The sequence below is a fragment of the Apostichopus japonicus genome, chromosome 19 (assembly GCF_037975245.1).
Source record: "Apostichopus japonicus isolate 1M-3 chromosome 19, ASM3797524v1, whole genome shotgun sequence".
Classification (NCBI taxonomy): domain Eukaryota; kingdom Metazoa; phylum Echinodermata; class Holothuroidea; order Aspidochirotida; family Stichopodidae; genus Apostichopus; species Apostichopus japonicus.
The window spans coordinates 14,344,449-14,372,106 of record NC_092579.1 but is presented as its reverse complement, the minus strand read 5'-3'; the positions used below and the strand labels follow the sequence as shown (position 1 = coordinate 14,372,106).

General features: G+C 36.9%; 1 protein-coding gene across 19 annotated transcripts; it reads left to right on the top strand.

Moving 5' to 3' along the window:
* Nucleotides 1-10,127: 10,127 nt before the first annotated feature.
* Nucleotides 10,128-21,355, top strand: LOC139960053 (THUMP domain-containing protein 1-like). Of its 19 annotated transcripts, none has more exons than XR_011790307.1 (7): nt 10,131-10,258; nt 13,552-13,799; nt 14,888-15,027; nt 16,064-16,294; nt 18,134-19,392; nt 20,406-20,444; nt 20,593-21,355. XR_011790307.1 is itself a non-coding variant. In XM_071958082.1 (5 exons), exons 2-5 carry the CDS (start codon nt 13,562-13,564, stop codon nt 18,710-18,712), a joined length of 1,188 nt encoding a protein of 395 aa, XP_071814183.1. In that variant the 5' UTR covers nt 10,128-10,397; nt 13,552-13,561; the 3' UTR covers nt 18,713-21,355. The 19 variants fall into 19 exon arrangements, 4 of the variants coding, with proteins under 4 accessions (XP_071814183.1, XP_071814180.1, XP_071814185.1 ...); XR_011790297.1 differs by adding an exon at nt 19,772-19,810 and having other exon boundaries at nt 18,134-19,740; nt 19,882-21,355; XR_011790302.1 differs by adding an exon at nt 20,030-20,068 and having other exon boundaries at nt 18,134-19,920; nt 20,406-21,355.
* Nucleotides 21,356-27,658: the final 6,303 nt, after the last annotated feature.

The window sequence follows — 27,658 nt, the reverse complement described above, 5'->3', positions numbered from 1 at the left end:
AATGCTTAAGCTGTATCAGTAACTGTCTTTTTTGATGGTTGCATGCCAGTGGTTCTCATAAGTCTATTCTTACGGATTGATAATTCTTTTTGCATGATTGGGCACGGCACAATGAATTGAAACAAGGAAGTGTGTCTGTTTTTCATGTCGGACTCCATAGTCTCATTTTATCAGTTACGTTATCTTAGTTGTGGTGAGCTATTACCAGTGCACTAACAAAAATTATACAAAAAACTGTTACACATTTTGTCATAGTGTTTAACAATTGAGGATCTTTGTATACCTTCTCTCTACCATCAGCAAAAGATCTGTATTACGTGAAGAAATCATACATTTAGGAAATTAATGATCAATTTATTTTTTAAAGTTTGTTCATTCCGAAAGGGAATCTCTCTCAAATAATGAACGGATTACGTATTCAGAGACCTTACTAAACTCTCGATAGGTTCCTATCAACTGCAAGGGATTAAGCGATTATTAAGTTCACCCCTAAGCGCAAAGGTTTCAAAGTCAACAGTGGAAGCGAATCTAAAAGAATAGGATACAATTGAAATAAGTTTCAATAATAATATAGCAAAGACATGGAAAACTTGTTTGCTTTTAGAAGTATACAACAAATGTATTGCTTTATGTTCATCTTGTTGTTCTTTCAATACGCTACAGCCACGATAGCTATCAAGGAATACATTGTCATGGAAGGTGATGATGTAAAACTAGTGTATAAGAGTAATGGCTCTGTTGGGATATATCGCGTCGAAGACAGCAATCACATCATCGTAAGAAACGGGAGACTGGAAGGGAATCCGATAAAATATGATGACTGGTTCACAGTAAGTCAATCTGGGTGGAATCATACATTAGTTATAAAGAACATTTCTAGAAATGAAGCTGGTGAATACAACATTTTACAACTGACACCGTCTGACTTGCAATCTTTCACCGTAGTGGTCAACTACATACCCTCAAAACCCGTCTGTTCAAGTTCCCAGAAACTCTCTTTCTTTACAGATGATGTGATCAACAACACAGTTGTCTTACGGTGTAACATATCAGACGTTGGACGACAAGAGCCTATTTTTTTCATCCACTTTTCTAAAAAATTGACAGTGAATACTACTTTTTCGAAATCTGAAAATATTTTCGAGAAAATGATTTCATTTGTGCCCCCTGAACATTTCAATAATACGAAAATTTCATGCATTGTTCGTCAGGAAGTTTCCTCATCAATGAACATAACACCTTTTGAGTTTTGTTCATTTCCACCAAGTGTTTACATGGAAGAGCTTCAAGTAATGATAACACCAAGGGCGGCGGAAGCACTTTCAATCTGGGGGGGCACCAACGTCGAAGGGCACTAGTAGCAGAAATTCGATTGGACTGATGCAGCCTGATATTTAGTACCCTTTATAACTCTTATTGTGTTATCTTATTTGCGTATACACATCACTCCATCAACGCCACCACCCCCCCCCCTTCAAGGAAACAATGCATATTATCACTGCAATATCTATGCAAATTGGGAAACAAGGAAAAAGACAAAATGAGGTGAAATCATTATAAAGTCCAAGTCCCTGCACACGCGATGGATACATGCATGAAAGCAAATGAAATATGTGAAAATACTGAAAGAAAAATAATTTTCAATGTGTTTTTCAATGGTTAAACTGATATTATTATGATCATTATTATTGTAACGACTTTCCGAATAATTATAACCAATTTGGAAGGGTTGTAACACGGCAAATGATTGTATGTTATTGGCATGCGATGTAATAACCAACGCATGCCTATATGATATGCACATTAACATGTTGAACGCGCGCGTAGCGCGCGAAAAATTTTGGTAATGTTTTTCGGGCAAGTCGTTACAGCCTCCCCAATTCAAATTGGGCTCCTACGCCTGTGGTAGTAAACATTTAAAAATTCCCGAAATATTTCATTCGACGTGGGTTTCGCTTTGTTAACTCTTTTTTTATTTAGAAATTTTTTGGTAGAAAAAGGGCACATTTTTAACCTGAGGAAAAGTGGGGGGGCACGTGCCCCCTGTGCCCCCCCGGTTCCGCCGCCCTTGGATAACACCATCAGTGAATACCATGACTGACTCAGGTAACATTACTTTCACCTGCTCAAGCAACGCAGGACCTCTAAATAATGTAACTTGGAAAATTACATTGGAGTTTCCAAAAAGCAGTATTTCGTTGCTAGTTAACTGCGATCGCTTGATTTTCGGTATGGATACTCCCATACATATCGAAACTACATCTATTTATGCTGAGTGCCTCGGCGTGATTAGAAGTCAGTCCGCGGATGCAAAAGCAGTTTTGTTCCTGCAAGCTTACATTTTAGGATCACAGATGGACTTGATATCATACTTATATTTCGCATTCTTCTTTGCCTTTGTTGTAGTTGTCCTTTGTTTAATGATTTATTGTTGTTACGAGACAAAGAAATCATTAATAAACTCACAGAATCAATATACACTGAATGTGTCGGGAAATGAACACCAACCTAACGAATCTCCAGAACATTATCAACAGATCACATACAAGGAAAAAGAGGACGAAGAACACATAGAGATTCCAGGGGATTTACAATTCATCTACGACAAAGAATGCTACCTCGTTCCAAGTCAGAATATTGCAACAGATACTCAGCATGTTGTGATGAATTAAAACTAATGACAGTCACATCTGAAATGATTAAACCGGTTGGAGTTAACATTCGTTGACAATACTGTAAATTTTTGCTTACCACTAATTAGCTCCATGGCAAACCCAAAGCTATTGTGTCGTACTCTCGAGTTTAATGATGCAGAATCTAGTATGACTGCATTAATTTTGTGTTAAGTAGTTGTCACATTTTTGGAGGAACCGTCCAAATGTAACATGCAATATTTGCAAGATTGAGAGTAAACACATCTTCCTCTTACAGTTCAGGTATTTCCGCAAGGGTCTTGAATCGGGCAAGAGGTAGGGGCAATGGCAAAGCGTCCAACGGCTCATGATAGTAACAAACTGCTGTCGAATTACAGTTGATAATTCTGTAGTAAGTAAATTAGTTCGTGACTTAAATTTGTCGCCATCTGGTATTGCCGGTAATTAAAAATTGTACAAAATATTGATGAATTGAAGTAAACGAACATGTTAACATTTCGACGGAACACTGACGTTTCGCTTTTGTGATCCGCACTTTTAAGTAAATGTGACACTTGTGTTTCTTTTAACCGTATTAGCCCGGCAGCCCAGTGCACTTTGATCAAACGAACGAGGTACCAATAGCTGAGTATTAGAACATTTGTGGAAAAACCCAGTATATCCAAAAGTGGATGTCTGCCGTGGTCCCTCTGCTGCATGTGGCCCCTGGGGCCGGTTAAAGGGGGCCCAAAAATGCATCTGATCAAACGAACGAGGTACCACTTGAAACCAATGTCAACTTAATGCATGAATGCCACAAAGTACTGAATGGCCCATGCCAGACAAATTTTCTGCTGCTAAGGGCCCGCCAGACGCCCCCAAATATGGCCCAAATGCCCATATTATCGTAGCATTGACCCACATTAAATATGCAAAGTACCACTCAAAACCGGTTTGGAATGTTTGGGTTGATCTTACAGACTATGGAAATCATCATGGCAGACAAATGTTCTGCTATAAAGGGCCCGCCAGACGCCCAAAAGTGCCCCTAAAAATGCATTTGATCAAACGAACGAGGTGCCACTTGAAACCAATGTCAACTTAATGCATGAATGCCACAAAGTACTGAATGGCCCATGCCAGACAAATTTTCTGCTGCTAAGGGCCCGCCAGACGCCCCCAAATATAGGTTCCACCAGACAGAAAGAATAGGTGGCCCAATGTGGCCCTATATATGAAGAATTGGATATATGTGCCTTGTAACATGACATTTCAAGCTCATGATTATATTATATCCAGCATAAATTGGAGTTACTGTACACAAGACCAGTGTTTTAAGACCAGTGTTTTATCTTATTTACCCATTCGCTGCTCTAGGCAAAATAAAGATAACACTTTCACCTAAGTTTCTAAATATTTTGGGATTTGCTGGTCTGGGCAAGAATTACAGTTCCCCACATTATAATTCTAACACTCTGAGGAAGAATCTTGCCTGGCTTGGATCCACAGAACTACGGATGGAAGAGCAAGAATGGGTGCTACAGCCCTGACTGGTTTGAGGGACCGGCTCTCACAGATCATCTATTCCAAGAGGAGGAACTGAGCGAAGATTTTCAAAGTAGTCAACCAGACGTGGCTTCCGAGTTTGATGCCGATGATTCAAGTACTGAACCATCTTGGAGTGATGACCCCGACAATGAAACATAGATTTGAGCTTCCATTGTCTTTTTAGCATCAAGTTCATGAGAATACTTAATTTTCATAAACTTACTAATTATTCTTTTGAGATTTGTCTGAATGGCAAATGCAGTGTCTTATTACAATGCACACACTCCAGTGTTTAATCACTGTTAAGAGACATGAATTCTCCGTTCTTATACTTCGAAGCAATTCCTAACATGTGTCATGTTCAGAGTAAACACATAGTGATCTTTTGTTACTATCTTTGCCAATTATATATATATAATATATATATATATATATATATATATATATATATATATATAATACAGAATACAAAGTAAAGGTTCTTCACTTTAAACAGTAGCAACAAATATGTAATTGCGGTGAATTTCGTTTTTCTTGTTATTTTTACAAAGATGGTATCATCACTTCCAATTGCTGTATCCGTCAAATTTGTGATGATAAATACACGAAGGGGAGTTTGCTAGTCAGTTTGTATTAAATAACAGTTGCATTAGAATCCCTAACTGTATTGTTTTTACGTTTTGAAAGAAATTAAGGTGTATTATATTTGGTGATTGGTCACTTTATCATATCAAAATTGTGTTACTAAACATAATATTCAATATTTTCCTTTCACCTATTACTATGGCATCATTTCTACAATTCCTAGACCATGGAGGGTTAACTTACGTACATGAACGCCTACTCTTGACATTTTATTTAAAAACCAGAGCCATTAATTGTGTGTACGGTTCTATACGTATGCAAGCTATCCATCACAAATTTAATTGGAAGTATATTTTCATTATTTCGTTTATGACAGTCAGGGATTCAATATTTTCAGTTTCGTTTCCTTCATAGGATGATAGGCTCATACCATGCTATCTCTATCTCTATCTATATGTCTGTCTGTCTATCTGTCTGTCTGTCTATCTATATCTATCTGTATAATTAATTTGTGATCATGTTCACTCCTAATTTTTTTCTGTCTGTTTATGGAGCTTGTGTTTAATATTATTTTTGGAGATTTGGTGTACCAAAGATGAATAAGTTGAAAAAATATTTATGTACATACATCACCATTTATGTTTTTATGTATCCAAAACAAAGTGAAAGTTGAAAAGAAAGACATGAAATGAAAGAGACGCCAAAGAAACAAAACATGTATGCAGTGCTTTAACTCAGCGGAGACTTCGATTGAAAATGCTTATATATGAAATGGAGTGAAAAGAAAAGAAGCCAATGTAAAAACAACAGTATTAGTTTCAAATGGGAAGTAAAAGTTTGTAATTCAAGTATAATTGCCTCTTTCCATTGAATATGAAACTGTCTGTCTGTGTTATTCTTGACGTGTTATTGAAGAGGAAATTAGGTATCGATTAAACTTAGACAAAATTTATTTTCTGAATTAGACCCAGAAAGATCCAATGGACGCTGAAACTTTTGCCCAATTAGTGGAATGGCTTCCTTACATGAGAGTCATCTCCAGCCATCCTCAGGGCACCCCTCCTTTGTAATTTCCTTCAATCGCCTCTATTCCTTCAATAATTCAGTCACGGGGAGTTATAATCTCTCCCCTAAGCGCCTTAAAGAACTGCACACGTTACTGAATATGATGAAACATAACTGATTGCAAACTGAGTGTGCAGGGGAAAAAATCCAATATAAAACCTTTGGCAAATTTCTGTCAATATGATAATCTGGTGTACCTGTGTATCCGTGGGAGTGGTGTAGGGGAGGGGAGTGGAGAGGAGGGGAGGGGAGGTGGTGATTCATTCCTGACAAGTATCCTGCTGTCAGTTCTTGTATTACAAGTTTTCGGGGTGGGAGGGGGGGGGAGATGAGAATGAACCGAGCGAACGAAAGGTAACTTTATTAACCTGAACTGAAAGTTCAGTTTGATTCTGTGTTTGATTCTGGTCAAATGTATTTGCACTAACGGAGGGCTTCAATCGAGATATGTTGAATATGTTACCCCATCAACACTGGAAGCGGGACGACGCCTCAGAATGGATACTATTGGAAGTTATATATTAATTATATGTGAATACTACATATATTAAAAGGGATTTTTGGCGACTGAAAATGTGACACGTATCACACAAACACGGTTCTATGCTATTATTGAACAATTTCATTCCGAAGTCATGTTCATATAGCTAGAGATATTTTTCCTAAATATATTACCACATAATTCTTTTCCCTGCCACATGAAATGGATCCATGTTATGTGGTCTGTAATGTCATGTTCGCATTTTGCCTTAAAAGTATTTATATTCTCTGAAATAAGTTAGTTGATATGTCCATAAAGGGTGTGAAGACTCGCGCAAAAAGAAACGTCTAATGCCGGTAATTTGACCTAGTTTCGAATGAGGTGTAACAGAAGTGTTAAACACCACCATCGATCAAAAAAAACACACACACAGCTTGCTACCGTCGGTAATTAGACACTAGAGTACAGTCAGTACATACAGCTGCGGTCATTACCCACATCACAGTGTACAAACCATACAGCGATGGACATCTCAGGTCCAGCTAAATATAACAATTAAGGTATCACGTTTCATTACTGTCTGCATTTTGTAGCGACACGAACAAAACGTCACTTGCAAGCAACGAAAAGTTCACTTTTTCAGATGGCCGCACGCGGTTTGGGGCGAGTCTTCAATGCCTTTAAAGCGTGATACAGTTGGAATGATAGCTTAATTGTCAATGTCCTAATCAGTTTTAATGTCTTAACTATGCAGCTTGTTTGAGTAAAAATATTATTCTCCTTACCTCAGTTCATTCCACTCCACTATTAAAATCACTTTGATGAGTTGGATATAACACCAACAGAAAATAATATCCACACAGTTGAATTATTTTCCAAAGGTTATGAGTACATTTCAGTTTAAAGGGGAAAAACACAGTTGTTGAAGTATAACGCATGTGCATGAAATACAAAATTATTCTGCAGAATTCATCCTAATAAAGTAAATTATTTGATATTTATTTGATTATTAATTTGATATACCTGACTAAAAATCAAACCTGTATGAATTTAATGTTAGAACCATGTGCCCCGTAATTTTACAAGCTCTGTATTTTATACAGGTAGTTGTTAAATCGTATAGATTTTGCTATGCCATTACGTCACTCTAGTAAAATCAACAAGTGCTAAGATTGAAATATTATGCACTTTGTCTTAATTATTTTCAACCGTGAAATGACGTTGTATTCAGATAATATACATACGCCATTGGTCAATTATGACGTCCCCCCCCTACAGGGGCGGATGCAGGATTTGTGACAGGGGGTCCGACTGGTCCAGCCGCGCCTGAACGTAAGACTATCTAAGCGGAGCGCCACCATCGGTTGGCGCGGAGCGTACCAGAAAAGTTTTGTCTTTACAAACCCCTCAGATGGCCGGAAACGGCACTTCCCGAGTATTCTAAGCTGCATGTACCTAGCCTGAAAATATGGATCTCATGTCCGCAATTTCTCAATTGATGAGAGAAAAACAATCTATGAAATATGGTAATACATATCAGATGAGTTGAGATGATACAAAAATCATAATGCCTTTAGCCCCCAATCCCCCTCCCGTTCCGTCACCACTGTTTGATGCAGGGCCGGATCCAGGATTCTGGAAGGGTGAGGGGTTTGGCCTCCAGTGATCCTAGGGTCTAAGGGGAGTGGGTTTCCCTCTATCCATTGTGAAATTCTTGGATATTTAAGAACAACATGGAACCCCCTTCAATTTAGCCATGCAAAGCACCTACAAAAACTCACTCGAAATGAATCTGCATCAGTACGAGTTCCTATGCAGCCTACCGCTCTTCCACCTCACCGCCCAAAAAAATTCGAACACCACCTCAATTTTGAAACTTTTCGGTCTGAAAATTGAGATTTTTAGGAATTTTTGGCACGTGTAGCACGCGTGCACACTATAGTTCATTAGACGGAAAAGACACACCTGGCTGACTTGTAAGGATAACCGCCCTTCTGACGTCCTACATGTTTTAAATTGGCGTTTAATTTAATTATTTTTATCTCTCTCTTTTTTTCTCTTTTTTTTTGGCCAAGAGCAGGGGGGTCCGGACCCCCTGGACCCCCCCTCTGGATCTGCGCCTGCCCCACCCACCCACACCTCCTTTATATAAATTCATTATTAATTTGCTGGTTTCCTCTTCTCCTTTCTTTTCCTTTTCAAACCTGTGAATCAGTTTTGCAAATTATACAGCGGGAAAAATTATTTCAGATATCAATTATAATAACAACAACAATGAACATTTGTAATGCATCCCGTATACGACAGAGAGACGCTCGTGGCGCGTTGAAACAACAGTTAAAAGGGACAAACAGGTTTAATAGACAAAGAATAAGGTAACGATAAAACAAAAGTCTATGAGCAATTGTTGAGTTCTCAAGAAAGATGAGATTTCAGAAGAAGAGCTTGGTGGATTTAGTGTAATTTATTCCGAAGATACAGCAGAAGCAATTAAAGCAGCGGTCTCCCTTCAAAATACATACCTCTAATTGATTAGGCCTCAACATATTGATGCCTTAAATGCTTCCAAAATGAAATAGTTCCAACATTACCGCTAGCAAGAGTGTTCAGCATGAGCATGAACATGTAATTATGGACATTTACTTGCTAAAAAATTTCGATGTAATAATAAGGCTGAAAAACTGATATGTCAATGATGTGAAATTCTATCAATGCAACTGGGCAGGGAGTTGTTATGGCAACTCCCTGAACTGGGCTATTCAAGTCAAACACGTGGAGCTTTAGTATAGGGATACTTTTAGCCAAATACACGTAGGCCTATAATTTACTGTAGTGTACAGTACGTACAGCAATTATCTACTCCAGTTACACCATATAGGCCTACAAAGATGATACTGTTCTGCAGTGAGGCCTGCTGGAAGGTTCTGTTATACTGTAGCTAAACATAACCAGGGAGATTAACAATTACAGTATTCAAGCTCAAATCATGTATTCCACTGTGCTTTTTTTGAATTAATCAAGTGACTACACATATCAATCATCATCGATGAGTCGGGGTTTGGAATATGTTAATGAACTAAATCGATGATAAGTCGATTTAAATCGGTAGAAGAAAAATTTGAAGCTCATTACTTCAAAACCCACATTCACCAGGCATTTGAAAAAGGAGTTCATTAACTCGTACTAGTAATATTTAATCTTTTCACGTATCCATCTCAGCGTCACTAGGATATTATTTCTGTATACTTAATCATTACGTATATTCTGTATTATAAATATTTGTTCATTTTTCTTTTCTTTTCTCCCAGGGAGTCTCCTACCTTGTTAAGTCTTTTATGACTTTTTAGGAGACTTCCTTTCCCTTTGTACACAATTGGCGATAAAACAAATAAATGAATTAAAAAAAAGAAAAAAAAAAAAGAAGTCAATTTAAGCTTCTAGAAACTGGTACTAATCCAAGGAAATTCAATTCTACAAATTCAATTCGATTTACCATCGAGACATATACCCATTTATGCTACATACCATCGATTTAAGTTGGTCTATGTCGATTTAAATCGGTATATGGCGATTTAAACTGGTAGATGTCGATTTAAATTCACATACCGATTTATTTTACATATCATCGATTTAAATTGGTATATGTCGATTTAAATCGATGATATGTCGAATTAAACCGGTATAAGTCAATTTAAATCGACATCTACCAGTTTATCGATGTCATGTCAATTTAAATCGGTAGAAGTCAATTTAAGCTGCTAGAAACTGGTATAAGTCGAAGGAAATTGGTATATGTCCAATTAAATCGGTATATGTCGATTCCCCACGATTTCAGACTGATGGCCCGCCATAGAACTACAGGGTAAACCATAATTCATAAGAAGTCATAAAACGAGACGAAACCGAGGGACGAAAGGAGTACAAAATACAGAGAGAAAAAAAACAGGTGACTTTTTGCTCAGTTCCAAATAGCTTTGATTGCAAGCATTTGGGATGAGAGCTCAATAGTAGAATTGTAAAAATAATGCATTTCACGGACTGAATTGGGTAGGAACGTGTTCATTTCTGAGGCCATCCTGGCAATAGTAAGTTCTAGAGTTAACGTTAGGCCTAAGCTACTGTAAGTTATGCCAAGTTAACTGTATTGAATATTGTAACTAAGTATATGCCATTAGCAGCAATAAGCCACCCGATTCTCGTAATAAGCTCCAGCCTTTTGCAATGACTGTTAAATATGGAATTATACACGAGTCAATGGATAGTTTTTGAAAATTTGTGTTTACTTTGACCACCGACACAATTTCCAGCATGTACTTAGCTAATTCAGCTTTTATCTTGAAGCAGTTCCGCGAAAATCTTAAATCCCGGTAAGGTGGTGCACAGTAAATTCGCGTACTGTGTTGAACATATGTACTGATTATTTCACCCATTCGGAATTATACAGTTGACTTCAACGCATGCAAGAAGTTTACTACTCTACACTATATAATTCTTGCTATACCTGGTCGATCATCAAGGAAATTATAGCTGAGCCTGAATGATAGAACTAAGCCACTGAGCAAGGTGATCATCATCTTTTAAACTAATTACATTAATGGGCAGGGTCAAGGGAAATGTAACAATTGGGTTGAAATTGGAAATGTACAGAACATGGTCAAATGTGGTATGGCTAGATAGGTAAAGAGTTATATTTTACCACTGTGCTTGCAGAACAAAAATATACTAATTTAATAAAAAGTTATAGACATATATAACACATGCCAATTTGCACTTGTGTTATGCCAAAAATTATTGAATTCTGGGGATATTTTTAAAACCCAATTTTTCCTAGTACAAAGATGACTTAGAAAGATTACTTACACAGCCTAGTAGTCATGGTCAATATTATGCATATCACAGGATTAATTCCCCTTCAATGTCTATAAATTGTCAATTAGCAGTAATTGCTAATTACCTGATTTGTCCCTCCGTTACCAAAAAAATTTTTTTTTTTAATTTCTCAGTCATTCAAATGCTGGAAAAATTTCATAATTTGTATAAAACACTTTCATAGGGTTAACCACTAAAGAAATGTTAAACCAAGGAGTTAGCTACTTTAATGCTAAAATAAAGAACAAGTGAAGTAGTGTCCCTCCGTTACCAGTAACGGAGGGACAATTGTTTAATGCAAGATTGTGCACAGATTCCTGCCAGTGGGAGTTTACTTGCTACTAGTTGTGTTCTTAAAATGAAATTCTTGATTTCCTGTTTATGTGAGGAGAACAACAGCTTGACTAACCTTAATAAATTCCTCAGAATGTGAAGTCATGGAAGTCAAGAAAAGCTACATTTCAGTTAGAAAAAAACCACACCACAAACACTGGCTGGAAGGTACAGAATGGAAGTTTTCATTCATACACTGCTGATTGCCAACCAGTTCAAAACTGTGAGCAATATTTCAGCTGTGAGAATCAAGGACATATTCTTCCATTTGCAAGAGCTTCCTTCAGCAAGAGCAAACTCAAAATTTGGTGATCAGGATTAAACAATAATAGAAAAGTTTGCAGACATGTTCAAAGCATAGTTGTGATTGGAATATTGTTTTTTATTTTTATGATATTGTTGTTTTGCTTTGAGTTTATAAATAATCGCAGGAAGTTAATTCAACTATACAGTAGCTACTGTAACTGTATCATGTTATGTCTCAAAATGTTTTTGTATTATTTTTGTTGTTAGTTGTTAAATTGTTATACTACCACTGCATTATTACAGTATGGTTTAATCATTAAAGTTAGAAGTTACCTCAGCATTTCACTTTTAAGCCCAGTATCAATTACTGCACCAAGTGGTTTCTGCAAAGTACTAGTAGTATTTGGAAGACAAAATGTGACTGTCATACTACTGTAATGAAATTTCCTTTTCTGCACATGGTACAGTACAGTACCTGTGAACTGTCTACTGTAAATATGTGATTTACTGACTTGTTTTGAATGCACTAAGCCACCAGCCCCCCCCCCCCCAACAGTTGCTAATAATGCAGTTAGAGAGTGCTAAATGATGAAGAGTGTTCTGTTTAAACTTGCTACACTAAACAACACTGAACATTTTGTGTCCCTCCGTTACCATCGGAATTGTCCCTCCGTTACTGTACGAAATCAGCTGTAGATTTGAGAATTGATGCCTGTTCATCTAATTTTTCCTTGGTGTATGTGAAGCAATGTACCAGCCAACACCTGATATAAGTTACATGGTCAGTGCAACTGAAAAAAAAAAAAAAAGTGTGAAAACATGTGTTCATTTGGTGTCCCTCCGTTACCATTATGTTTATCATGCCGTATTTTTCCTACAGTAACAGCCACAAGAATTAAGTTTATGGGTATGAAGCAAGTAACTACCTGTCTAGATAACCACACAAGAAATTGCAACATACTCCCTCAAACTAATGCAAAGATAGACAAAATGTGTAAGGAATACGGTCAAATGTCCCTCCGTTACCGCTTGACCCTGCCCTAATGCCCTTACTACAGCAAATTGACCATTTGCCATCATACTGACCAGTAACGTTGATATTATTGTACACTCATGTCATAGAGTTGGGTGTAGTCATAGGTAGCTTGGTTTATGTATATCAACAATAAGAGCAAACAATGAATTCTAATGCTGCTAACCCATAGAAAGGCATGATAAGCTGGGTCCATTGGGACTACATAGAGTGTCACTGATATGATATCAAAATGGAAGACACATCCAGAGAATTGAGAGCAATGTAATGCCCTGGTAAAATTATGTGGGCCCATTTTTCGGACAGTACTCAGATTAGATTACATACAGTAGCCCACTTGGTAAATTTGCTTGCACAGCTAAAGTATATACATGGTTAATGTGTATGTATCCAATGACAGCCAGTGCGGTACACACTGAAAGTAGAATTTTAAAATTGTGTAGCGTAGCCTCTATTATGCTGAAAATACCAAATTTGGATTGTTCAACTGGCCTAAGGCTGTATGGGCTGGCATTAGCAACTACAATATGGATTATGTGTGTTGTGGTTACTCTGAGCTATGTGGACTGTAGACAAACATTGAGCAAACTTCACAGTTAACTTCTTCAAAAGATTAGCTAATGACACTAGGATGTCTAGTAAAAACAATTCCTAGCCTTATATGTGTTAGGCCTAGCTTTACATAAGTTAGGTGTAAGCAGCATGTTATCATTTGGTAATTATATATTTTCTCTCGTCACTTACTTTATTTCTCCAAGGAAGCATTAAATGGCGTCCGCAGGAAGACGTGGTCATAAGGGGGGCACAAAGAGATCAAAGTCATACTTTAGAAAATGTACGTCAGGGAAGAGGTCCCGTTGGGAGAGAAAGTTAGACGTAGGTATGAAAGGAGTTCTCATTACCTGCAACAGGGATGAGAAACAGTGCATCCGGGAAGCCTATGACCTCTTGACAGAGTATGCTGATGAGCTGTATGGAAACGAAGTTGATGTTGGACTCAGTGATGGTAATACTGCACTTGATAATCCAAATGAAAATACTAACTTTGCCAAAAATGTCAGTGTGTACCTTGCTAGGATTTTATTGTCCTTATTGTATGATGCCTTTCTGAATGCAGTAGAAATTACAAAATGCTGCATACCAGCTATTTTTACAATAGATCTTAGTGCAATTAATACATCAGATAGTGTAAATTACTACAATTCATAACTTTAATATTTATTTTGAAGATTTGGACTATGTAGGAGCAAGTTCATGGACTGAAGTAAATCTTGGCATTAAAAATGCAGTATTAAGTAAGGATTATGCTGGAGTCAAGGGAGAGAAGAGTTGTTGAGGCTCTTTGTCAAGTTTTTGCTGTAAGAGCTTGGCAGTATGTGATATCTGTTATATTAAGTCCTAGAATGTTAATCTGGTAAATAAAAAAATGCTAGTCTGATTCTCAAGATATTCATCTTTAAAGTATGCTGAATCTCTGGAAAGCTCCTTTAAGGCCACATTAATGATGATGTCAACTACTCATTACGGGCATCTTAATGTTAATTCATTGTTTTAAAGGTTCTAATAACTCTGACAATATTTGACTCCATGTTAGATACAGATTTCACTGAGAAGACATTTTTACTAAATCTGTAAACATGCCAAATATCTTCTGGTTCCAAACTGAGTTTGTGTTGCAGCTTAGGAACTGACCTAATGGTCTGTGTATTTATTATACTATATTAAACCATTCACTTCAATTGATGATCACCTCAGTTGTTCAAATGTGCATTTCTTAAAACTTAAAAGTGCTATAGTGAAGCACCCAGGACTGATAGCGGTGCGTTTTAATGTCCTACAACATATATAAACTTTAATTTTGTACTCAAAGTCACCATTTAATGCCAGCCCTGTACGTCTGCAAGGCACAGTACTGAGTTCAATTACCGTTATTTTTCAAAACAAATACCAGATCTAGCCTATAGCCTACAGTATTGTCATACACAGTAGCAGAAATGACATTAAAGCTTTACCGTAACAGTTTACCTCCAAAACGGTACATTTTCCTGACAAATGTTTACTGCAAGTATATTTTCATCCTCATCTTCCTTACAGAATTAGATTCGGATGAAGGAGACATTGCTGATGTATTAGAGAAAGAGGTCTCTCAGATGAAACAGCAGCGGGAGGAGAAGAACTATAGGTTTCAGTCAGTAGACAGCCGAGCCAAGAATGTCATCTTCATCAGGACAAAAGTTTGTTTCTCAATTTTTAAATGCTGTACTTTGTTTTATGCAATTTGCAGCGAGGATCATTTCATCACACATAAATTTGACAAAATAAATACTTACAAAACAACTATTTTTTTGCTTTTTCAGTACAATGTTGTTTCTCATAACAAAAATTTGCCCAAATTCGTGCAATTAAGCTGGTTACTACTTGACAACAATAGCCAATTCACCCACAGAGTTTCATGTACCTGCAAAGTTATTGGTGAGTTCATGAAAGTGTTCATGGTCTTATTTTGTTTTGAAAATGTTACAGAGATTATCAAAGTAGTGAGGTTTTTGCGATACCAATTCATGAAAACAGCAGTAATTTTCTTTATTGTGTATTTGGTTGGTTACTGTTATGTTATAACCTCAGCCACGTGCATTAGCTGCAATGATAGAAAAATTCTTTTCATTGTTAAAGACAATTATTAATCCCAATATGCAGTTGTATGAGAAACGTCTATCGTTCTGATCAAAGTATCAAAACAAACACCAATTCAGCTTTAAATTCCATGCAAAGATTGTACATGTGAAAACTGATTTGAATACAAACAAACGTCTGCAGTGACGAAGAAGCTCCAGAGATTGGGAATGGGGAAGGGAGCTGAAAGGACTGGCCTTGTGGAGAGGGGTGGGGAGGGGGCATAGGAGGTGGTTCAGTCCTCCCAGAATAATTTAATGTCTTTATAGGCAATTTTAGCAGGTAACTTTAAGAGTCTTGCAATGTTTTTAGTAAGGCTATTTGATGAATTTTTATCCATTGGCTTTTGAATATTCTTCAAGATATTTCAAAGGATTGTCAGGTATATGAGACTTAAAACTGATCATCTGATTGCTTGCCACTACTTTTGCTAAGTCAAAAGATCCAGTTGATTTCTCTGACAACATTTCATTGACTCTTCCTGGTTAAAATATATGTGCCTCCCGTGTAAGATGTTGTCGAAAGTATCATGGCATGAAAAAACATTGTGTTACATGTATTTCTTACACATCTTTTCCCTTTGCACCACATCAACAGATAAATGACGACCCTTGTAATATGGTGCACCACGTTTTGACGAAAATGAAAGAGCAGGGAAAATGTAAATCAAAGCACATACAGAGGATCTTACCTGTATCGATGACATGCAGAGCTTCACTGACTCAGATAGAGAAGGCCATTAAACCCCTCCTGGAACCCTTCTTCCATTCAGATGAAGCAAAAGATTCGACATTTGCCATTCTTTTCAAAGCAAGGAATAACAATCAGGTAATTAAGGAGCTCTCTTGAAAATTGAAGTCTCAGAGAAACAGAGAGAACATGTATTGGTGTACCTCCCATCTTCATAGATATTTTACAGTGCAGAAAACGTTTTCTTGAGAACAGAACATTATGGAATTATATGTATACAATAGCATAAATCATACTCTATCTGTGGATTTCTTGTTATCTGATGCAATTGGGACTTGCTTACAATTGTAATTAGTATTTAAACAACCTGTGTGAGTTGAGTGACTTGTTTATACCTTAAAGACATAAAAACAGTGTGCAGGTATACAGATGTGTCTGTGGACTTCCCCATATGTAGTAGAACCTCCTTGCTGTTTAAGGTGGAGGTCAAAGGTCGGCTTAGGTACATGCAGTATGAACTTCAGACAGGGTTAGCTTGCAAACTACTCTTTCCCTGTTTTGTAAATGAATTTATAGGCAATTAACACCTGAGAGGGGTCTCCCTCTGGTTGAACTTAGGTTTTCATCAATTTTAAAGACAACACAAGACATTTGTTGGTATAGTGACAATCTAAATATTCTAAACAGATTGAAAGGATGAACTAGATATGAAGGAGATGAACTATATGGAAGGGGTTGGAACCATTGTCTTTATTACTCTGTAATATGCCACTTTTGGACTTTGATCTTCCCTAAAGTAGTTTTCCATACTGTAGCCCAGGCTGGATTCAAGATTGTCTGCCAAGTACTGTAGTTGGTCGTGAGTGATCCAACACAAGAATACAATATATGTTCAGGGTACACAATAGTGGTGCCATGCAGCTTTGGTTGTTATATATACCGGCTGACCTGGTTATAAATGACCTCTTCCCCCTTCCATCAGGTTTATCATTCTAGTAGCGAAAATTCTTATTTATTATTCTCCAAAATTAAACGTCACATGGGTTACTGAATTTGAAACCGAAAGTTTTCTGTTATAATCAAGGCAGCACCCGTTATAAATTTATTTCAAAATAAAATAAAACTGTTAGCAAACTGCTCATCCACTAGAGAGCCTGTGTAAGAGAATGTGTAAAAGTAAGTTGGCCTGATGTTTCGATCCTAACAGGATCTTCTTCAAAGGCTAAAAAAAAAAGAAGATATATATTCATTAAAAAAATAATAAATATTCATAAATGATACATATGTAAATAAATTTATTTCCATCATGTTGGAACTGACAACTGTTACAAAACAGCTGTTTGGATGTTTGAATAGATTCCCCCAAACAATGAAATGTGGTAGAGGACATGCCCAAAAATCTGGCAAGGGGGTTTACATCCAGTACCTTAGTACACATAGTTTACTAACTATTTTCGGGTAACACCATCGGCTTCTTTGTCCCTTAAAATCATGTACTAAGCATGCCGAATCAGGAGCAGAGCAAAGTTTGTATGTATGTAATGTCCTTTGTCTTACTGTTAATCATAGTTCCTGATATATTTTGTGAATTTACTGATCTTACATTACTACGACTATATATGTCATTACGCTCACACTTGTAGTCTGTACACATCTGCAAATAGAATTTACACATTTGATTTTTGGTACAACTTTTTTCTTCTTTTCCTTTTTATATAATATTACATATAGATTACAACACAGATTATATTTTGGAGCCTTGAAATGCTGTCTTAACACAAAATAGTTTAAAGTTAAAGTTTTATACAGTAAGTCTGAAGAAAAAAAATGGTTACACTTAATACCAGTCTACATGTCTGTCAAAATTTGTTTTGCAAACTTCAAGCAAAACATGTTTAAAATGATTATTTATCAATAGTTACCACTTGTATTCCCATTATATTTGAATTGAAAACCATTTCTTTTGTTTGTCCATAGGTTCAAAGAGGTGAAGTGATAACGGTCGTTGCCAATGCAGTGACCTCTGGTTCACAGTGCAAACACTCTGTGGACCTTGATGACCCAGACTATTCCATTCTGGTGGAGGTTGTGTGTAATGTTTGTTGCCTAAGCGTTCTCAGGGATTACAACAGCCTTAAAAAGTACAACGTCCGTGCGATCGTCGGCGAGGAACCATCGCAAGTGAGTAGAAGTCAACCAGGAGAAAAAGCTGAAAGTAAACAAAATTCTTGCAAAGTAGACAATAAACAAGATATCGTGCCAGAAGATATCGAAAAAGTGCAAAGGGATAAAATTACCTCGAAGTCAGATAGCAGTCTCGACAAAGATCATAAACTTGTTGCAATTCAGGGAGAGGCCGAAATTGTATGCCGTTTGGGAGAAACTAAGCCAGAGGCGGGTTCTTTGGAGGAGAAGCAAGACCAGATAGACAGTGGGATAGCACAGGATAGGGAAGATGACGATGCTAAGATAGGGATACAGCAGTCGTTGGAAAAGGAGAGCACTCATTCGGAGCCGGAGGAAAAAACAGTAGATGAGGGAATTAGGATATTCTGAGATGACTTGTTGTTATGATGGTTATCTCCCAGCCTGTAATTATACCACTTGTCCGTCTCATTATGGTGATAACATTTGTTAGTTGTGTACACATTGCAGTCATTTCTTCTGAAAATTACTCAATGATCATTTGGCACTGTTAACATATTATAATGTGAGATTGTATTGGGTCCTCAATGTTTGCGACGTTAAACATTAAGCTAGTGAGTTTTCTACAAAATGTTCGTCTAATTACCGAGATTATCAGAAAGTAGAGATTTGCAGAGTTTAAACCCACAGCTCTCAGTTTTAGTGGTGGGGTGTAAACCTTTTCATGAAGAGTGAGTATCCTGCATGCTTTAAGAAATATCCCCAGATCTCATATTGGGAAATCAAGTGAAATGTTTATTTGTCAATGGAGGACCGACTTGACTCTTGTTTAATTTTGTTTTGATCTCATAACCCAGATTATTATATGATTAAGGAGAAAACAGGCCATCTTTAAACATAATGTAGTGGATGGTCATGCTCTGAATGTTGCACAAGAAACCAGTGTGGTCTTTAATACTGTACAGTTAAGGTATATCTGTACACACTATTTGTATATTAGTATGTACAGGTATATATTAATATACACTGACTACTAGTATATTAGTATGTACAGGTATATTAGTAGACACTAAGTATATCAGTATGTACAGGTATATTACTATACACTATTAGTATATTAGTATGTACAGGTATATTAGTATACCATATTTGTATATATGTACAGGTATATCAGTATACACTATTAGTATATCAATATGTACAGGTGTATTACTATACACTATTAGTATATTAGTATGTACAGGTATATAAGTATACACTATTAGTATATCAGTATGTATAGGTATATTAGTATACCCTATTAGTATGTACAGATATATTAGTATACCCTATTAGGCTTATTAGCATATCAGTATGTACAGGTATGTTAGTATACCCTATTAGTATATCAGTATGTACAGGTATATAAGTATACACTATTAGTATATCAGTATGTATAGGTATATTAGTATACCCTATTAGTATGTACAGATATATTAGTATACCCTATTAGCATATCAGTATGTACAGGTATGTTAGTATACCCTATTAGCATATCAGTATGTACAGGGTATATAAGTATACCCTATTACTATGTACAGATATATTAGTATACACTATTAGTATATCAGTATGTACAGGTATGTTAGTATACCCTATTAGCATATCAGTATGTACAGGTATATAAGTATACCCTATTACTATGTACAGATATATTAGTATACACTATTAGCATATCAGTATGTACAGGTATGTTAGTATACACTATTAGTATATCAGTATGTACAGGTATGTTAGTATACCCTATTAGCATATCAGTATGTACAGGTATATAAGTATACCCTATTACTATGTACAGATATATTAGTATACACTATTAGCATATCAGTATGTACATGTATTTTAGTATACACTATTAGTATATGACTATGTACAGGGTATATTAGTGTACACTATTAGCATATCAGTATGTACAGGTATGTTAGTAAACACTATTACTATGTACAGATATATTAGTATACACTATTAGCATATCAGTATGTACATGTATATTAGTAAACACTATTAGTATATAATTATGTACAGGGTATATTAGTGTACACTATTAGCATATCAGTATGTACAGGTATGTTAGTATACACTATTAGTATATCAGTATGTACAGGTATGTTAGTATACACTATTAGCATATCAGTATGTATAGGTATATTAGTAAACACTATTAGTATATCAGTATGTACAGATATATTAGTATACCCTATTACTATGTACAGATCTATTAGTATACACTATTAGCATATCAGTATGTACAGGTATGTTAGTATACACTATTAGTATATCAGTATGTACAGGTATGTTAGTATACCCTATTAGCATATCAGTATGTATAGGTATATTAGTATACCCTCTTAGTATGTACAGATATATTAGTATATACTATTAGTATATCAGCATGTACAGTTATATTAGTATACCCTATTAGCATATCAGTATGCACAGATATATTAGTACACTCTGGAACAGTTGGTATTTCTTAGAACCATAGCCATGAGTTTTGGACAAGGTAATGAGATGGGGTCTTCCAATTAACAGTAGGGATATTTTCCTTTTTCATGTAAGTGCCACATTGTCAGCCACCTAAATGTTCCTTTGATCTTCAAAACTGTAAATTAATCGATATATTAGGACACATGAGAAACAATCTATACATCTCTCTCTCCTTATAATCAAACTAACTTAAGACAAAGTGGGGGTCATAAAGTGGTATTGTTGTAGTTTTCAGTCATCTTTTGTGTTATCCAAATACTAATGACATTAGTAATATTGACTTTAACCTTTGTTGTAATCTGTTTGTCGAGTGAGTAAACTGTGATTAAAGGTTTGATATTTTCCTTTCTTCTGTCAAATGATTCATGAATAATTACTTAATCACATTAATAATTACAAGTACAATACATGCAAAGCTGGTAACATTAAAAGTAAACATCATCCCTTGCAAGCCCTTAGTGATTCAAATTGTATTTAGAGGATGATGTTGGTCCCATTTGTGGAAGAGATGCTCTGAATTTCACCAAACCTTTGCTGTGAGCTATTTTTTTTGTGTCTTAAGTTTCCATAATATTTAACAGTACCTTTAATATTATAGTTTATTTACACTTTTTGGTTCCTTGTTCAAAGTGTGTCCATCCTGTTAGAAGACAGCAGAATCCCAAATCCAACTAGAGGTCAGATTCCCAAAACTTTATGACTTTTTCTTTTCCTTTTGTTTCTATTTTTGTACATCCTGTTAGAGGACAGCAGAATCCCAAATCCAACTAGAGGTCAGATTCCCAAAACTTTATGACTTTTTCTTTTCCTTTTGTTTCTATTTTTGTACATCCTGTTAGAGGACAGCAGAATCCCAAACCCAACTAGAGGTCAGATTCCCATAACTTTATTACTTTTTCTTTTCCTTTTGTTTCTATTTTTGTCCATCCTGTTAGAGGACAGCAGAATCCCAAATCCAACTAGAGGTCAGATTCCCAAAACTTTATGACTTTTTCATTTCTTTTTGTTTCTATTTTTGTCCTTTCTTTTTTGCTGCGATAGGTGAGTGGGGGTGAGGGCGAAAGTAATAACTGACGAGTATCTATTATAATTTTTTCCCCATAAAGAACGACTTCCTGTAAGATTACGTTTTATTTCCTTAATGTTAGCTAGCTATAATCGAAAGAAAGGAAATGAAAGAAATACTGAAACCTATAGAAAAGAAAAACACAACGAAGTTTCCGCCTGTTAGAAATAGAAAAATAGTATAAGACACAGATAAAACGCAAATAGCATGTAATGCTAAATGCCTTAACTAGAAATTTGAAAATATCAAATATTTTTCTCACACCCTGATCCTCCTGCAGTAATATACAAGTCAACAATTTTGCAACAATCAATTGACACAAACAATCAATTGACACAATCACAGAATTTAAAGCTGGACGAAAAAAAAAGACCAGGCCTTTGTTAGCGTCATAAATATGGAAGCCAGGCCAGTAAGACTGAAACACCTTTCGGCTGTAAGCTTTAGATACGGTCTCTAGGGTTAAAGCAACTTTGAACAAGAGGATAAGCCATATGTTATCGGAATTACAGGAGGTGCCGGGTATTAGGCCAAACTCAACCGTAACCACGGGGGCCTGGATGGTGAGAGGGTGGGTGAGTGAATTTATTACTAACACGCAGTCATATAGCATGGGCCTCAATAACTATGTAGGCCACTAATTATGATAGATTACATGGGAAATTGGGATCCAATGTTATCAGTTCTCCGTATCTATCATGAGTTCACTCACATCATATATCAGGCGCGTATCCAGGATTTTCTAACCCGGGGGGCGCGAATTGCTATCTAAGCGGAGCGCCACCATCGGTTGGCGCGCAGCGTACAAGAAAATTTCTGGTTTTGATACCCCCCAGATCACCGGAAATGGCACTTCTTGGGCTTGAAAACTGACCAACCAGATGTACACTTTTTGCCTGAGAACCAAGTATTTCCCAATAGTTTTTTTCCATCCATAACCTTTTTGTAGATTGTCACCAATCACACATCATGTTCGACCTCATCGCATGTCCTGTGGATCATTGCTTTTGTAGGTGACTCTACGTCGCGGCCCACAATACCCGTCAGCCCCACTTTTCAAGGTTTTAAGCCCATTATTTGTTCAGAATTTGAAAATTCACATTTCTCGTGAATAAACTAACTTCAAAACATGCCCATAATGTTGCACAAAATTTCATCTATGGACAACCAATATAGAAAAACCTCCTTGAACCCCTAACCAGGGAGTTGTTATAACAACTCCCTGCCCTAACAGAGCGGTCAAAATTGCACGAGTAGAGGGAAGTGTGATGAAGAATGTTGGTCAGGAAATTTTCGAAAATTCAGATACAGTTAATTTAATATTAAAATAATATTAAAACTTCTTACAACGGCTATTATAAAACTTGGTTGAAGGAAATGAAAAAATAGCAGATATTTCCTTCAACCGAACACTACACACTAGGCGTAGGAGGTGGGGGGGGGGGGGGGCTGGGGCCCCTAATTCGCCATTACTAATGATAAAGAGAGTTATGACATAATTGGACTTCCATACTTTTTTCTCCATTTGCAAAAGACATTTCGTTGTTTACATTAGCATCCCGCGGTATACTGCGCAACTTTCACGGACTGTACGGTACACGATGGCATACGATGTAACAACCGATGCTTGCTTATATGATATTGACATAAACATGTTGAACGCGCGCGGAGCGCGCGAAAATTTTTGGTTATTTCTTTCGGGCAAGTCTGGCAGTTTTGAGGCTGTTCATCATGGAACGCCATTTTTCATGCTCAATGATATGATATGATATCTGCTGTTTGCTTTACAAATTTGAACAGGCGCGTAGTGAGAAATTTGCCAAGGGAGGCATATTATCTAAGCGTAGCGCCACCATGAGTTGGCGCGAAGCGTACAAGAAAATTTTGGCCGAAAATGCCTCCCAGATCGCTGGAAATGGCACTACCCAGGACCTTTTGTTGGCGCGAAGCGTACAAGCAAATTTTGGCCAAAGTGCCTCCCAGATCGCTGGAAATCACTCTTCCTAGGCCTTGTAAGTTGCATTTAAGCATTTTCTATTTTGAAATAACTAGCGATATCATAAAGAAAAATGCTGAAGGGGGGGGGGCGGTCGCCCCTTCCCGAAATGCGTCATGTTCCCCGACGACACGGTCGAGTTCGAGACTAGCCACAGTTGGTTTCATAGCACAATTCTACAATTGTTTAAGGCGTATATACACACACGCGTTATGATAGACCATATATAGTATATATATATATAGAGATCAATAGTGAGAGAGGACAAATGGAAACGTCAAAAATGGAGTTGTCGGTGTAAGGGGTGGGGTGAGGCACACGCCCCTTCCGAAATCCTTGATCCGTCACTGGCTACCCTTTATATATAATAGGGATCAGCGCTGTTATGATGTCACTGCTCCTCTTTCTCTTCCCGGTGTCTTGGCGTTTTTCTTCTACTCCCCCTTTTCTCCTTTTTCTCTCTTTCTTCTTTTTCTTTTCCCTTCCTTCCTTCCCCTCCTCCTCCTCTTTTTCCCCCTTTTCTTCCCCTTTTTCTTCTCTTTTTTTTCTCTCCTTTTTTTCTTACCCGGGGGGCGCGCGCCCCCAACGCCCCCCCCTGGATACGCACCTGTATATGGTGTTGGGATCCATAAGGACCAGTATCACAGTTCACTAGTCAAGCGGTTTTGCATTGTCTGAGTCCAGTGGCATTTCATATGAACCCAGGAAAATGATTCAGTATTGCAATCATGGATGTAGCTGGACAGGTGATGTAATATGTAAATTGGGCCACAATGGAAGGAGGTATAGTGGCACGATCATTTGCATAAGGGGGTGCAGGGGGTGAGGTATCCATTATCATGATCAGATGTGTATCATTGTAGGGTAGGCCTACAGTAGCATGTCCTCTGGTCTAGCGGGGGCTATGTGTATGGTATAGTATCATTTGGGATAGTCATGTTTCTATGGATAGGCCTATGTGTACAGTGATTCAAATATACTGATTTATATAGGTGATTGGATAAAGAATACGCAACTTAGGTTTCTGGATGAAACACTTACAGGATGAGTGCACTCATCCTGTCCCATGCCTGCACCCGATAGAGACAAGCTAAGACAATTTCGATTTTTTTTTTTTCAATTTTTCAATCACTTAAAAAAAAAACAGAAATGATACAGGGATGATGAATTGAATGATAAATAAGGGGGAGGGGTCACAATATTCGTGTCCTGTACTTTGGTATCTTGTGAACTTGTGCACACGTGTTGGTGGTGCATCGTCCATGACTTTCCACTCGGGTAATAATATAATAATAAAAATAACCACATTAATGATGTACGTGGAAACAGTCAGAAAGTAATGTGGTCTCGTGAATGATACCGCGACCCCCCCCCCACCCCCACCACCCCGCAGTGGGAAACCCGCATGAGATATTTCTTAAACTCTTAAATCATTCGAACGTACATTGTCTAACATGTATAAACAACCTAACGTTTCTTGTTTCTAATGGAAGCTTTCAACGCCCCTGGTTGTCCTCGGAGTAGAAATATGAAAGTGCTTTTAATCAAAGCTGACTCCAGAGTGACATCTGCATCAACGTACGAATAGCATACAAATGTATGCCGTTTCTTGCGCAATCCATAGTGTGCAAGAAAACTAGAATGCGACGCGCGCCCTCAATTTTCAAACCCATTCTCAGCGCTATGGACGCAGTTGAACTACATTGCAGGTAATCATGTGAAGAATGAAACTTGCCGAATGACTTTATATGAATTCGATCAGAAGTTTGCGGTAACTTTTTTTAGAACTTTTACACCATAAAAAACATAACACACTCGCTTGACCTTGTAGAAATTAGTGAATGTTCTGAGATACAGTATTCATGTGATTAATACATGGAGATTATGCATGTAGAACATTCTAAAACAATGTCACTTAAGTTCTCGACGTATACTTTTTATGTAGGCCTACATGTATATATGTTCCAGATACATGTACAAACATGTTAAAGTTTTATTTGGTTTCGCATATAAAGCGCCCGGTTGTGAATATTAATTTCATTCATATATACAGTTGAGATATAAAAGAGGAAAATATATAATAAGCAATCCATATTGCATATCGCATCACTTTGATATATGCATGTGATATAATGAGTCATGGAGCCACAGATGTTTGGTATTTTGAGACACAGATGTTCTACATCAGAGGCGCAATCATCGATTTTGCACCGGGCGGTTGATAGATGTCTGAAGGGTACCTGATTGTGCCCCTGACGTAATTTTAACCTGTTCTACCAAAGAGGCATAAATATGGACAATTTGTAAACGCATTGAAATGAATTCATTCAATTAATGAATATAACGCACGTTGAGTGTACTAATTGAAATGATTCTTGTATTGTGAAAATGTGAAGCGGAAATCATTTGACTTTTGAAACATTTTAGGATAATACGGTACATGATGGCCTATAATTCCTTTTAAAAAAAGATATTGCATACAAAAAGGATATAGCATCCTGTAAATGTCGAGATATCCTTGTCAGTAAACTGTTTTTGGTTTGTCCAATCCTCAGAAGAAACGACTCCCCCTCTTAATGACTTTACTAACAAGAAGTATTTCCATCTCATTTTAAGCAAAATTTTATTTCTCCATTTTACAGCTGTCCCGGATTTTAATGGGAGTTTCTCAAACCTCCTGTCATTTTCTGGTGAACCCCAATCTAAAATCGTTACTTGTATAGAAACATAAGTCCATCAGTATAAGGAAAGTAGGAGAAGGGGTGTTTCAAATCACATGGTAAACATTGTGTCACGTGTGATGTAGTGAAAGCAACAAAAATCATTTTTAAAATATTTCGACGGTATTTAACACAGGTGAACGTCATTGTAAACATGAACTGCGTTTAGGTTAGATCGATATTTGGTGATAACTTGGCTAAAACTCAGAACGTTGAGGTCAAAGACAATAATTACACACACACACAACAATCGTGAATCCTATATAGGATTGGTAGATATTTAAAAACGCGTAAACACAACGAAATTATAAAAATTGAAATGATATTATAATTCTTGGAAATATTCTAAAACAAATGGAATTTAAGTGAATAAACGGAGCTCGCTCCAGTATAGGAATAAATCTCAAAGACATAAGCCTTGGTAAAGAGTACCATGTACCCAAGTTAGCTCATTTCTGCTCACACATCTGTTGTAGCCTATACTTTACTGTATTGTACCCGTCGTAAAGTAACATAGCATTTAAAGAAGGAGGGCGTGTATCCTCCCGAAACGTGAATATTTCAGATCTTATTCTTGGATTTCATACCCTTTATCAAGTTTGCATCAATGTTATCAATGTGTATCTTATTTTTAACTCGTATAGATATTACATGATTCGACTTTCGGAGAAATCCCCCTCCATCCTGTCTGTGGTTGTTTACTTGCAACATGCCATTCGTCTTGTACACATGTGTTTGTATATCATCAAGGGGTTTGTACTCAATTAGAAGCCAATAATAAATTATGTCTTATCGGTATATCACCAGATGGATGACCGGCTGTTTTGATATCAGCATGAGATACATCAGCTGTGTTTATTAATTAATACATATATCAAACACGCGCTTTCATGAACCTGCAGTGTTTTAACCCCCTATATACTTCGCAGCTGACAGTGTGTGGTATAGCATCAAGGTTACTTCATTAAATTCTCAAATTGAAATCTACACATCTCATTAATAACCCTGTCGAGCTCACATTAGCTATAAGGTCCTGTGTATGTCACGGT

Excerpts from the sequence above, each read along its gene's own strand:
- LOC139960053 (XM_071958082.1), top strand. The coding sequence starts at position 13,562 with ATGGCGTCCGCAGGAAGACGTGGTCATAAGGGGGGCACAAAGAGATCA. Across the intron at positions 15,028-16,063 it reads TCATCTTCATCAGGACAAAA|ATAAATGACGACCCTTGTAA; the intron begins GTTTGTTTCTCA and ends CCACATCAACAG. Across the intron at positions 16,295-18,133 it reads AAGCAAGGAATAACAATCAG|GTTCAAAGAGGTGAAGTGAT; the intron begins GTAATTAAGGAG and ends GTTTGTCCATAG.